The sequence below is a fragment of the Anser cygnoides genome, chromosome 13, assembly GCF_040182565.1.
Source record: "Anser cygnoides isolate HZ-2024a breed goose chromosome 13, Taihu_goose_T2T_genome, whole genome shotgun sequence".
Classification (NCBI taxonomy): domain Eukaryota; kingdom Metazoa; phylum Chordata; class Aves; order Anseriformes; family Anatidae; genus Anser; species Anser cygnoides.
In genome coordinates, this window is record NC_089885.1 from 7,061,064 (window position 1) to 7,073,410 (window position 12,347).

Consider the following 12,347-nt stretch of genomic DNA (forward strand, 5'->3'; position numbering starts at 1 on the left):
CCTACTGGATGGATAAAGAAATGCTGAAATCTAAGTCTGCAAACTGCAACTCCATGATACAAGAAAAGGGAAATGATAGAAATTTTTGGCACAGACTACTAAATCTAGAACAATGTCTAGAATGAGTCAATCTGTCAGCACTACTGGCATTACTGATTCCTCCATCTTCCTTCTAGTCTTTACCCCAGAGCAGGCAACTAACCTTGTCTGCAGGGTTCTTTCTTGGTGAACCTTGTTCCCCACACGCCCTGCTTGACATCTGTACAACTCTGCAACTACTGCTGCCAAACTTCATAACCTCCACTGGCTCACTTCGCCTTGTGCCTTCTTGCTCACAGCATGTGTCTAGATCAGGAACTCCCTGCCACCATGAACCATCAGTGCTGTCCCCCCTTGCCCTACACACCCTGTTGTCATGCCACTCTCATACCTCCCAGTGCCATTCTTCCCTTCCTCTTCTCTGCTGGACTTCTACACCATGCTCTCCTGCTCAGCACCTCCACTAATGACGTCCCCTCCTGACATACACAGTGTGTCAGGTTGCAGCACACATCTCCCCAGCATTTCTTTCTCCTGCCATACAACGTACTCTGCACGTTCCTAAGCACTGGCCTACATGGTGCCCGGTACCATGAACCTTGCCGTGCCCCTATGTTGCCCTGCTGCAGTGTGATCATAGCTGTGATCCATAGCGCTGCCTCACTCTGTTCCTCTGTGCTGCGTGCCTGCTCCACACAGCCGCATGGCTACTACAACAAAACCTACCTGAGATGGAGATCGTGCCAAACAGAAGATGGAATTGCAAGTACACAGATAGAGGCCAGACACTGCCCAGCCACCTCCTAACTCGTATCAACCCTGGTGAGCTTTGAAGCTTCTCTCCTTTTGCATCTGTGCCCACTTCCAGGGCTCAGCCTGCACCACAGTGGCTCCCCCTGCAGTTGCTGAGATCCTCTCTCCTCTGTCACAGCCTTGTTGCACCTTAGGGATCAGAAAGGAACTGAGACACTGCCCTCTGAGTGACCCCAGCTCCTGCTCACGTGTCCTTTCCATGCCTTTCACCTTGTCCAAGCAGAGCCAGCCAACCTCACCCATCCCTCAGCTCTGTCCCCTACTCAGGCTGCAGAGAACTCTGCACAGACTGCCCCGTTTGCAACACAAGGAAATATTTAGCCCAGACTTACCCCCCTGCACAAGGGCAGCACAAGAGATATTCAGAAAGTGATGGCCAGTATTCAAGAAGACAGAGGTGCCAAAAATACTCACTAGAGGTTAGCACAGCTGGCCAAGTCTCCCTACCTGATGTCAGTTTACCCAAACTTCACTCAGATTATACACCCCAGGAACAGCTGTAGGAGAAAAGACACAGAAGACCTACTTATGAAATAAAATCAATGTCCAGTTCTTTGCAGATTTTACTCTAATGGCCTGAAGCTTTCAAAAACTCTGCTTGCTAGCACCAAACACACCTCAGCCAAGCTCAGCCAACAGGCAAAATGAGCGTGCTTTCAGTTTGGGTGTGTGGATACCTTGGAGACTGCAATGGGAAGAGGGTAAGAACAAGGCAGACCAAGGCATGAGGGACAGGGCTGGCTGCAGCTCCAAAACACCTGCTGCCTGCCCTGGGGACCAGGCATAAAATGGGGTTGAAAATTGTAGAAAAATTTTCCTGTTGTTTTTAACCAACTCTGCCCAATAGCTAAAATCCTAAAGTGACCTTGAAGCTGGAGGAGCCTGCAGAGAGCACAACACACAGAGGGGCCAAGCTTAGCTTGGACATGCCAGGGTTTACCAGTGCCCTGACCAAGCAGGCCATGGCTGCTCTGTGTCTGAGGGGGAGCCCTGCATGGAGGAGGGAAAAGCACCAGAGGACAAATACTTGAACAAAGCCCTTCCAAAACAAGGACAGAAGGCAGCTGGCAGTTACCGCACTGTAATGTTTCACCAAGTCTCAAGCTGCCATGGCTTCTTCATGAGCTACCCTCAGCTACAGGACCCACCTGCAAAGCCATCTTATATCACCACTGACAGAGCAGCAAAGATAAAACCCTGGCCCCAGCCCAGTGACTCCCCAGTACACACCCATTCCCCAAGCTGTCCTCCAGGCTTTCCTCTGATGCTATCAACCACAGGATTAAATTCCAACAAACGCTGTAGCAATAAGATGCATATTAGGGGTCCACCTTCCTTTAAGAAAAGACCCTGATAAGGGAAAGAAAGCTGAGCCTAGTAGCAAGTGTCTCTGTAAGAGGCCTCACCACTGGTCTCACTGCCTCTTCGCACTGGGAGAACTTACCTTGGAACAAAAGACCACTCCAAATGGAGAGAGCGCTCCCACCCCAGTCACGGTAAGCAATCTCAGGCAAGCAGAAAAGAAAACAGAAGTGCTAGGGCTCAAAGAAGAGGCATAACCTGAATCAAGACCCTCCAACTATCTTTTTTGGTATAAAACAAAACATGAGCTCCTCCTTTACATCTGCTAAGAAAGGATTGACTAAGTGGGATCGGGAAAGAAAGTCTCAGAAGTGCAGTCTCATGGGAAGGTTCACAGATGCAAAATTCCCAGGAAAATTGTCACTGTGGAGGATCAATCACCTGTTTTTTTGTTTGTTTGTTTGTTTGTTTTTTACCAAAGTTGGATATTATCCAACTCTACAGATATTCAGATTTTTCTCAGGTTGCAGCTATGCTGAAAGGTGGCCTGCACATACCTACCCCACAGTCACAAATGACTTCTGGATAAACAGTTACCACCAACTTGTCAACTTTGCCTAGATCAAGTTTACATTTAATGTTAAAAGATCTTTATGGTGAAAGATGACTTCTGGCTTTTTTGGAATAAACTTGTTTTCTAAGTTTGTAGAAGATGTTTGTAGAAGAAACTCAATATATCAAAAAAACATAGAATCACAGGAAGATTTATGCTGTAAGCAATCCCCCCCAAAGTGTCTAAGTCAATCCCTGCCATGTTCAAAGAAGTGCTCCCTGCAAGCCCAGACCAAGCTGCCCAGGACCTTACTCAAAACTCAGCTGGGTTTTGCTCATCTGCAAAGATGGGGATTTCACTATCTTTTTGGGCTCTTCTCTAGAGCTGCCCTGGTTTTCAGGAAGAGAACTTGGCCTTAAACCAAACGTGCCACAACAACGGCTGTGACATGTGCCCATTGCCTCTCACCCTCATGCTGTGCGCCTCTTGAGACCATCCCTGCCTTCTTCATGGGCCCTTTATAGAATCACAGAATATCCAAGTTGAAAGGGACCCATAGGATCATCAAGTCCAGCTCCTAGGTCCCCAAAGGACCACCCAAAAACCAGACCCTATGTCTGAGAGCGTTGTCCAAATGCTTCATGAACTCCAGCAGGCTCGGTGCCGGGACCACTTACTTCGCTAGGGAGCCTGTCCCAGTGCCCGACCACCTCTGGGTGAAGAACTTTCTCCTGATATCCATCCTGAACTGCCCATTGTTGCAGCTTCAGGCCATTCCACTTTAAATAGCGGAAAGCTGCTGGTGGGGGCCCTTCAGCTTCTTCTTCTCCAGGTTACAAAAGCCCAGCTCTCTTAACATCCTGGCAGGTATCTGCTGGGCTCCCTCTGATTCACTGTCATCTTTGTCATATGGGTGGTGGAGACAAGAGAGGGGGCAAAGCCAGACAGAGCAGTGCTACTATGGTTTCCCTGGTGCCAAGCAGAGGAAAAGAATCAAGTCCAATCTCATTGCTCAAACACAGGCTGGTTAAGTGCACTTTCTTTTAAAGAGCCTCTCTCCAGCAAAAACTTAGTCTGTTCACAGTAAGCTACATTCTTTAATACACTCCTTTTAATAACCAAGGAATTGTTACACAGTTGCTGCTGCTTAACCTCCAAGCAAATAAAGGCTGTGATATTTTCCACTGATCAGTCTCATTGTTACGAATTTCCTGATCTCTATCCACACAACCTTGCTCGACCTTATTGAAAATTATCATAATTTATTCTCCAACATCCCATGTGATGATGAGTGAAGAGCAGCAAGGTGATGGATATGTCCACAACCCCAAACAATTCTCCTTTAGTATACAATTTCTATGGTGTTATAGTCTTGTAAGTAGAATGTACAGAGAAGATACTGTGTCACTAATTCTGTACTACCCACAACGCATGAGTAGTGTGGAAGACATATCTAAGTCGTCACAGGAATGTTCCTAACAAAAATAAACAGAACCCAAACAGAAAACTTTATCATGTTTCTACTTTGCAGACAAATCATGTTCTTATCTCAGATCTATCATTTATTTATGCATTTGCAGATGGGATATGTGTAGAGAGGTTTAATCAGATACTTGATGCACTTTTTCTGTTGGCAATGTTACATATACACTGGAATATCAACGGTTCACCATTTTATTAAATATTAAATTTGACTTACACTAGAAAATAAGGATGATGTATGTCACGAGCATTTTGCACTTGCACCTGAGAGTGCTGGATTAAGTACCATTTCACCAAAGCAACCCTGCAAGATCTGTCCTATATGAAAGTATACACTGATCTACTTCTTTCATTTCCATGCCCTAGATTAAACAATCACGTCTTTCACAGAAATTATCATCCTTCAGAGAATAAAAGCTTTCTCTTTAGATGCTCATTATTACAGGCTTAGTTAAAAAAAAAAAAAAAAAGATGTGATCTTAATACAGTTAAGAGTAAAAACACAGAGTAACGTTTTCAGAGGTGGTTTAAGCAAAGCTGTTTTGCTTTATACTGAAACACGTCCAGGCAGATCCACACAGGTCTGAGACGGGTTTAGGACTTCATGAAGATCCGGTGATAACCTACAGAACAGCTCTGGAGCTATCAAAGGTCATGTTTGGTAAGTATGGTGTTCTTGCAGAGTTGTAGCTACCTAACATAATCAGTGAACTCATTTAATACTGTAGCTTTTGAATACAAAAAATGGAGTATTTTAAAAACATTTAAAATATTTGTGTGCCATTTCTTCTTCCCTGTTCTGAACATTATCAGTAAAGAAGTGACGATGGAAGTCTTTCCTTCCATATCCCTCAGAACACACTATATAGCACTGGGGTGCTCTTACCACACAGAGGACTTTGGTACAGCCTAGCCTTCAAATGCCTGAAAGAAATCAATGTATGAGTTCTGCTCTACAACATTCAATAAGATCCAAAGTGCATGAAAGGTGCAGAAGTGTCCTGCAGAAAGCGACATGCCTAGACTGGCATGCTCCTGGGATCTGAGTAGAATTTATGTGCTCTCTACCTTGGTGCTCCACCAGGAGAGACCTTTGCGACAGACACCACAATACTGCAGAACAGGATTTCAACATCACACTGAAAGAGCAACTGAACAAGATGCTGTGGTTAAAAAGCTATCCTTCCTCTTTGCTATTTTACTGCTTATATATTTGAGTTCTTTTTACTGTGAATAAACAAACAGTTCAGAATGCACATCTCTTTTACCACAGCCTTCACTGGGGTGGGTGTCATGAAGCATCTCCAGACTTTCAGTTCTACCTAATCTATACAGACACACATGCTCCTGTGCTAGAAATACTGAGTCCGATCCACAACTGGGAGTTAAAACATCTGGTCTTCCAGAGAATTATTGGGCAGCATCAGGCAAACACTTCTTCATCCACTACCTCTCCTATCCCCATCTCAAGATGATAAATCCACTAATGACTGCACAGGGCTCTGAGAAGTCACACAATGAGGTCCAGCACTCAGTAGCCTTTGCTTTCCAAGCAACGAAACCAAAACAAAGAAAGAAATCCAAAGCCACCAAGCAGACTAGGATTTCTCACCCAAACCTGACTACTCAGCTGTGTATGGAGACAAGACACTGTCACCTATTTACATATCTGTCATGGGAACACTTAGACAGTAGTGCTAAACATCCAACTCCTTTCAAGTCCTTCAGCCAAGTATGCCACCTTACCCATTCAGGCTGATATTCTTCTCAGCACGGCTTTGGGGAACACTGGAAACCAACTGGGCTGTAAATCATCTTAAGGGTATGCTGAGATGAGAAAGCATACGCTTTGCCAAATTTTTGAAACATAAATGACAACATCTCTAAATTGCTAGCATTTTCACAGTGAATAAAAAATTACTATCTAAACACAGCAGGGTTACTTTAAAAGGCAGGTACTTTTCATAGCAGGTTTTTGTTTCGTTGTTGTTTGCTTTTTCCTGCTGCTTAGAAGACATCTGTGTACTGCCAGAAGTAAAAACCGATTCAAGCCTCATGCAACTTAAAAAGGTTAATGAGCAAGAAAAATACAACTTCTTGCTTTTTCTTTCAAAACTATTCATACCCCAATGTGACAATACTTCTGTTACCACTTTGAGCATTAACCTTTCTTAGGAAGGAACACAAAAATGAGATTCTATGGAAGAAGAGCTCTAACCTACCATGGGGCTCTTCTGTTCCTCTTGGAAGCCCTCCACATTCCCAGGAGCACAACAATCTCCTCCAGCCTTCCTCAGGCCAGACACAAAGCATCAAGATGTGCTCCACTGCCAGGTGCAGCCAAGCAACGGGACATCCCTACTACACAGGTGACAGAAGGCAGCACATATTTCATCTCAGACTCCAGGACAAATATCTGACAAAACCATCATTTTCCAAACAGACAATCTTTCTTTATCTTAGGTTTATTTTTTCTGATGTTGTATCTGAATCAAATAAGATCAGACAAGGGACTGAAGACTATTCTTCCTCTTGCAGGAACAGCAGTTTGAGTAACACTCCTTCTTCCATCATCCCCACCCTTGCCACCATCTTCAAATCCTTTTTTCACTAACAGTGTTGCTGCATGAGATAAATATATGAATATGATAACATGTTGCCTCAGGTTTTCAAGACTGTCCAGCTGCAATCATTTCAATCTCTCAAATCTTTCAAGAAAATGTGAAAAAAGCTGATCTCGGTGACGATACTTGTTTTCTTTAACATCTCTCTAGAAATACTTCTTGCTTTAACATTAAAAACAGTAGAAAACAGATCTAATATTATTATTGTGCACAACTTCAATTGGCATACAGATCTTAATATATTGCTTCTAGTAACACAAGTACAATGAGCAAATTTATTACCTGCAACACAAGAGACGACTGAGTAATTCCCATCTTACACTGTGAATTAAGATGTCATTACCCATGCGAGCATTGTGCAAACATAAAATCAATATCCTGACATGAAAGAGACTCGCTGGAGAATCTAACACAATAGAAAATTACCAACCTCTGCTTGTTTGCACCACACGCTGATGTTCTTACGCTGAGCTTTCGTGAAATGGTCCCAAGCCTTTTGTTTGGAGGCAGAATGGTACACGGCCACTATCTGCTCGACTGTAGTATCAAATCAGCAGTCAAATCAGGCCAGAATATCATCCAGAGAGGGCGAACAAAGGAGTAAAGGAGTAAAAGAGTGGAATCAGGCAGGTGGTTTGGCTAACCTTTTGTCATAACACTACTGTGCTGAAGCCATGCTCAGGACTCTGTGCCTGGAAAGGAAAGTATGGGCTTCACCAGGCCATGATCAACTGGGAAAACTTCATCTGCACTCAACTGGAAAAAATGAAGGCATATGTTGCACCGAAAAAAAAAACATTCAAACACACTGAGCAACACTGCTTGTGAGTGCAACAGATACACCTAGGTAGCATTCGCTCTCTAACATTTCCTCTCACAACTGTGAAAGCTAGCACTTTGGATGTTCTTTGGCCCAGTGGGTCCAGTCCTAAAGAACACTGCAACAGCCTGAGCACTGCATCCAATCCATCAACCATCAACTTTTTTGTTTCCTTAGGTTTATTCCTTCTAAAATATTTTTCTAAAAAATTTGCAGAGTTTTTTTTGAAATATGAAGTGCCTCTCCTAGGATGAGAATTCACCCAACAGCAGAAAGCACACCTAGCTGTTTTTTTCCCCACAAATGTAATCTTGTAGGAGGCATAACTCTGATGAAATAAAAACATCTCTCAGCTATTTAGATTAATTATTAAATCTGAAAGTGTCTCAGATACCGCTAGGTGTTTTATAGAGATGAGTTGCATGCTGCTATTACTACTTACTGTGCAGTGCTTACTGTATTGTCTTCTGGACCACGTGCCCATATTTTTTACAGAATTAAAAAATAAATAAAAATAAGTGTCAGATAAGTAACAGCCAAAATTACTGAATATAAAACCAACATTAATACTGTTCATATCCTAGCCAAGGGGCTCAAGGAGACAGTACGGTTATGGAAAAGGTACTCTTAAAATAATCAGACTTACTTAAAGAAGGGATGCGTAAGAGGCAATGAGTGGTTTGAGGAACTGTTATAAATCACATTCTGGAACAGACCCAATGACTCTTACTTGATTTCATGATTTAATAAAGTACTGGGACTTGAAAGACCAAAGTTCAAAATTCTACTCTGCAACATGTTTACACTGTAACTTCTTACACTGTGACTGAGAACAGAGTGTTGGGAACACTCTACTGCATCCTACCTTTGGTGAGTAAATCCTGTACATTTCGCTGAGGCATCACATTACCAGGAACTTACCTTGTCTGTACACAGAAGTGCAATGTTGAAAAGATGACAGAATTTCTAATAGACTATAATTAAAAGAGGAAAAAAATTAGGAATTCATGCTCTCCTCCCCCAGGATGCGGACTCTGACATCAAAGAAAAGTTCCACAAGAAAGTTCTGATAAGTTAATGACATAAGCTTATAAACTAACTGTAGCTGAGTAAAAAGGATTGCCATTTCTTTTTCCTGGAACTTTTTCAGTATGACCTCACCAGACTCTAGAAATTAAGTGTCTTCCCTACAACAACAGACAACCAACACTCAGTGCAAAAATACTACTCACACTGAACCAGAATCCCTGAGAGAGCAAGTTTGAATTTCTCTTTAGCTTCTTCCATCTCCTTCTCGTGAGCTGCCTTCTCATTTACCAGTCTGCGAATGTGGCTGTTGGCCGACTGAATCATAGAGTAGAAGTTGTTCGCAGTCCTTCTGTTCACTTCTCCACGCTCTATCCAGGTTAGCAAGGTCTGTACAGCTTCTGAGAACTTTGTGTCATCTGCAGCAAGAAAAGACATCTTTAGACCATGAAAGTACAAGTTTGCCTGTATAGATTGCAGGTCCTTTCCCTGACATCACTGAACTACTCTCTTTGAAACCTTTGAAAGTTACTTATAGTGGCAAATCTGGATTCTTGAAAGCACAGTATTAACCAAACACAAGACTACACAAAGGAATGCAAGTCTAATATCAAGCTGACAGCAAACTGTCTTTTCAGGCACAAAAAGAAAGAGGAGAAAATCAACTGCTAAAAACCTACTGGAAAACTTCATATGACTATTTAGACATATTCTTTCATGACAGTGAATATTCTCTGACTGGAAGAATCAGGCTACAGATGGGGTTTAGGCTTCATAAAAGGTCTTGGGACTTAGACCAGTCATTTTAACATAAACAAAAAAAAAGTTTGGAAGAAACTGTTGTACTCAAATATACATTCATTTTTACAAAAAGACAAACAATTCTGAAAAAGAGATGCTGGGAGAGCAGCTCATGGCATAGAGCTGAGAGCTACGCACAAGAGATGCACTGGTGCAGTAAGGCTTATGAGAATCTTCTGTTTATACTCGGAAGCCACAGGCAACACTGAGCAGCTTGTGTGCAGCCTGAGGGCTCAGTTTGAATGGACTTTCTTGGGAAAGCAAAAAAAAATGTATTATCCATCCTGTCTCACTGCCAAAAATTCATATTCTAGTAAAGACCAACAATTAAAAACTTCAGCCCATATAGTTAATTAAATTATATTAAACACTGAAAAATCAGGAACATCACAGAGCCAGTAAATTAGATGAGGGTAGATGATAAAGAAATACACAACAAATGTGGCAGCTGTCACAATTGCAGATGGGGAGAAAGAGATGTATTGATTGAGATGTATTGATATTAAAACAACAAAAAAAAAATCCAGTAGCACACATTCTTGTATTAGCTGTTACAGGGTCGCAAAAGGGTCTATGCCACCTCTTCCAGAATATAAGTGATGAGATTTTAAAATCCACCTCTGTAACAGTTCAACAGTATTTTTCCCCCTATATTTTCTGTTTCCTTAACATTATAAGTAATCATCACCAGCTGTTCTTTGTCTAAACTTTAACATACAATGTGAAGCACGAGGGAAGTTACAAAGTTACACCATCACCTCAGCTCAGTAAGAACACCACTGGAGAATACAACTCCCTACCTCAGTATCTGTGCAGACAAGTAGCTGCATGCCCACAGAACCACTTACCTTTTAGTTTCTCAGCAATGATGCTGCACTCGTGGTCAGAGTAATGGACAACAGGAGGTGGGGAGGGTGGACGGAAGCGTTCCTCTTCCAGCCTCCTACGATGGCGCTCCTCTCTTGCCAGCATCCGCTGCTTACATTCCCACTCATACAGATCATCCCGAGCCTGTGCAAAATCCACATGCAGGCGCCCAGTGTCCTTCTTGTCAGTGCTGGAGCCCAGCCTGATGCGATAGCCTGGTGGTGATGACAACAGTGTTCAGATAAGCCAGGTGGCTTGCACAGGGCAGTATCTCAGTCTCCATAAACCCAGTAGGACCCACCTGCGACTCCCACAAAGCCAGCAAGTCCCTGAACAGAAGAGTTTATTGAAGAGCTTAGTGCACAGAGTGACTCTGGAAGTGGGACTCTCTGGAGGTGGGACTATGCTCAGCTGCTCTCAAGGGGAAGGCAGAACTGCCTTGGATCCTTCCATGCTTTGGCAAAAACTGGAAGTTTGGATGGGAAGATGGGAAATGAGAAGCGAAACACAGCAAAGAGGGTAATAAATGGAGATACTAGGATGGAAGTAATCTTTGGAACAAGCATCTGATTAGAGGGAGGAAAAGGTCAACAGATGTGCATGTCTCCTGTGTGGGAGCAATTCTCACCAGCACTGTTTGCAGGACTCCTTTGCTGGATGCACATCAGACATGATAGAAGGCCCTCATCTGTGGTTAAGAAAGGCATTGGGGGGGGGGGGGGGACGTGTGGAAGAAAATATTAACTACAGAGAGACTTTGTGCAAAGAACAAACCCAGAAACAAAACAACAATTGTGCATGGAGGACACTGATGACCGTGCACACAGCTATAACTTTGATCAGGGAGAACTATAAACAGAGAATGCCTGGAGCTAAAGAGGCTGTATTGGGTTTCATGTAGTAGGGGTAACTGCCAAGAGGAAGTTTCCTCAATCTGAAGAACCAGGGGAGAGCAGTGGATATTGTCTTCCTGGACTTCGGTAAGATCTTGGAGAGTGACCCCCGTAAGATTCTCAGAGAGAAGCTGTTAAAATATGGGCTAGACAGACAGCAAGGTGGATCAAAAACCTGCTGAACAGCAAGACCCAAAGGGCAGTGGTCAGTGGCAAAAAGTCTAGCTGAAGGCCTGTAACTAGCAGTGTACCCCATGGGTCAGTACTGGGTCCAGTCCAGTTTAACATCTTCATTAATGATTTGGATGATGCAGTGTGCACCCTCAGCAAGTTTGCAGACGACACCAAATTGAGACGAGTGGCAGATGCACCAGAGGGCCATGCAGCCATCCAGAGGGACCTGGACAGGCTGGAGAAATGGGCTGACAAGAATCTCATGACCAGGACATGCTGGGAGATACCCAGCTGGGGAACAGCCCAGAAGAAAAGGACCTGGGGGTACCGGTGGACATCAGCCTGAACATGAGCCAACAACGTGCCCTTGCCACAAAGAAGGCTAATGGTGTCCTGGGGTGCATTAGGCAAAGTATCACCAGCAGGTGGAGGTAGGTGATCCTTCCCCTCTGTTCAGCAGTGGTTAGGCCACACCTGGAGTTTTTTGTCCAGTTCTGGGTTCCTCAGTGCGTGAGAGACATGGAGATACTGGAGAGAGTCTAGTGAAGGGCCATGAAAACAAGAAAGAAAATGGAGTATCCTCATGAGTTTCAACAAGGCCAAGTGCAAGGTCCTGCATCGGGGCTGGGGCAACCCCAAGCCCAAATACAGGCTGGGCGGAGAATGGATTGAGAGCTGCCCTGATGAGAAGGACCTGGGAGTGTTGGTTGACAAGAAGATCAACGTGAGCTGGCAATGTGCACTTGCAGCCCAGAAAGCCAACTGTATCCTGGGCTGCATCAAAAGCAGCGTGGCCAGCCGGGCAAGGGAGGGGATTCTCCCCCTCAGCTCTGCTCCTGTGAGAACCCACATGAAGCCCTGCATTCAGCTCTGGGGCCACCAGCACAAGGAGGACATTGAGGTATTAGAATGAGTCCAGAGGACGGCCACAAAGATGATGAAGGGGCTGGAGC

At 43.9% G+C, this 12,347-nt stretch overlaps 1 protein-coding gene across 6 annotated transcripts in view; it reads right to left on the reverse strand.

The window, feature by feature from the left end:
- Positions 1-12,347, reverse strand: part of ENOX2 (ecto-NOX disulfide-thiol exchanger 2) — a 50,674-nt gene that overhangs the window by 12,634 nt on the left and 25,693 nt on the right. For all 6 annotated transcript variants that reach the window (XM_067005103.1, XM_067005102.1, XM_067005101.1 and 3 more), the window contains 3 exons: positions 10,309-10,542; positions 8,866-9,078; positions 7,244-7,350 (listed from right to left, as the gene is read on the reverse strand). In XM_067005103.1, coding sequence (XP_066861204.1) covers positions 7,244-7,350; positions 8,866-9,078; positions 10,309-10,542 — 554 coding nt within the window. The remainder of the gene's footprint in view (positions 1-7,243; positions 7,351-8,865; positions 9,079-10,308; positions 10,543-12,347) is intronic.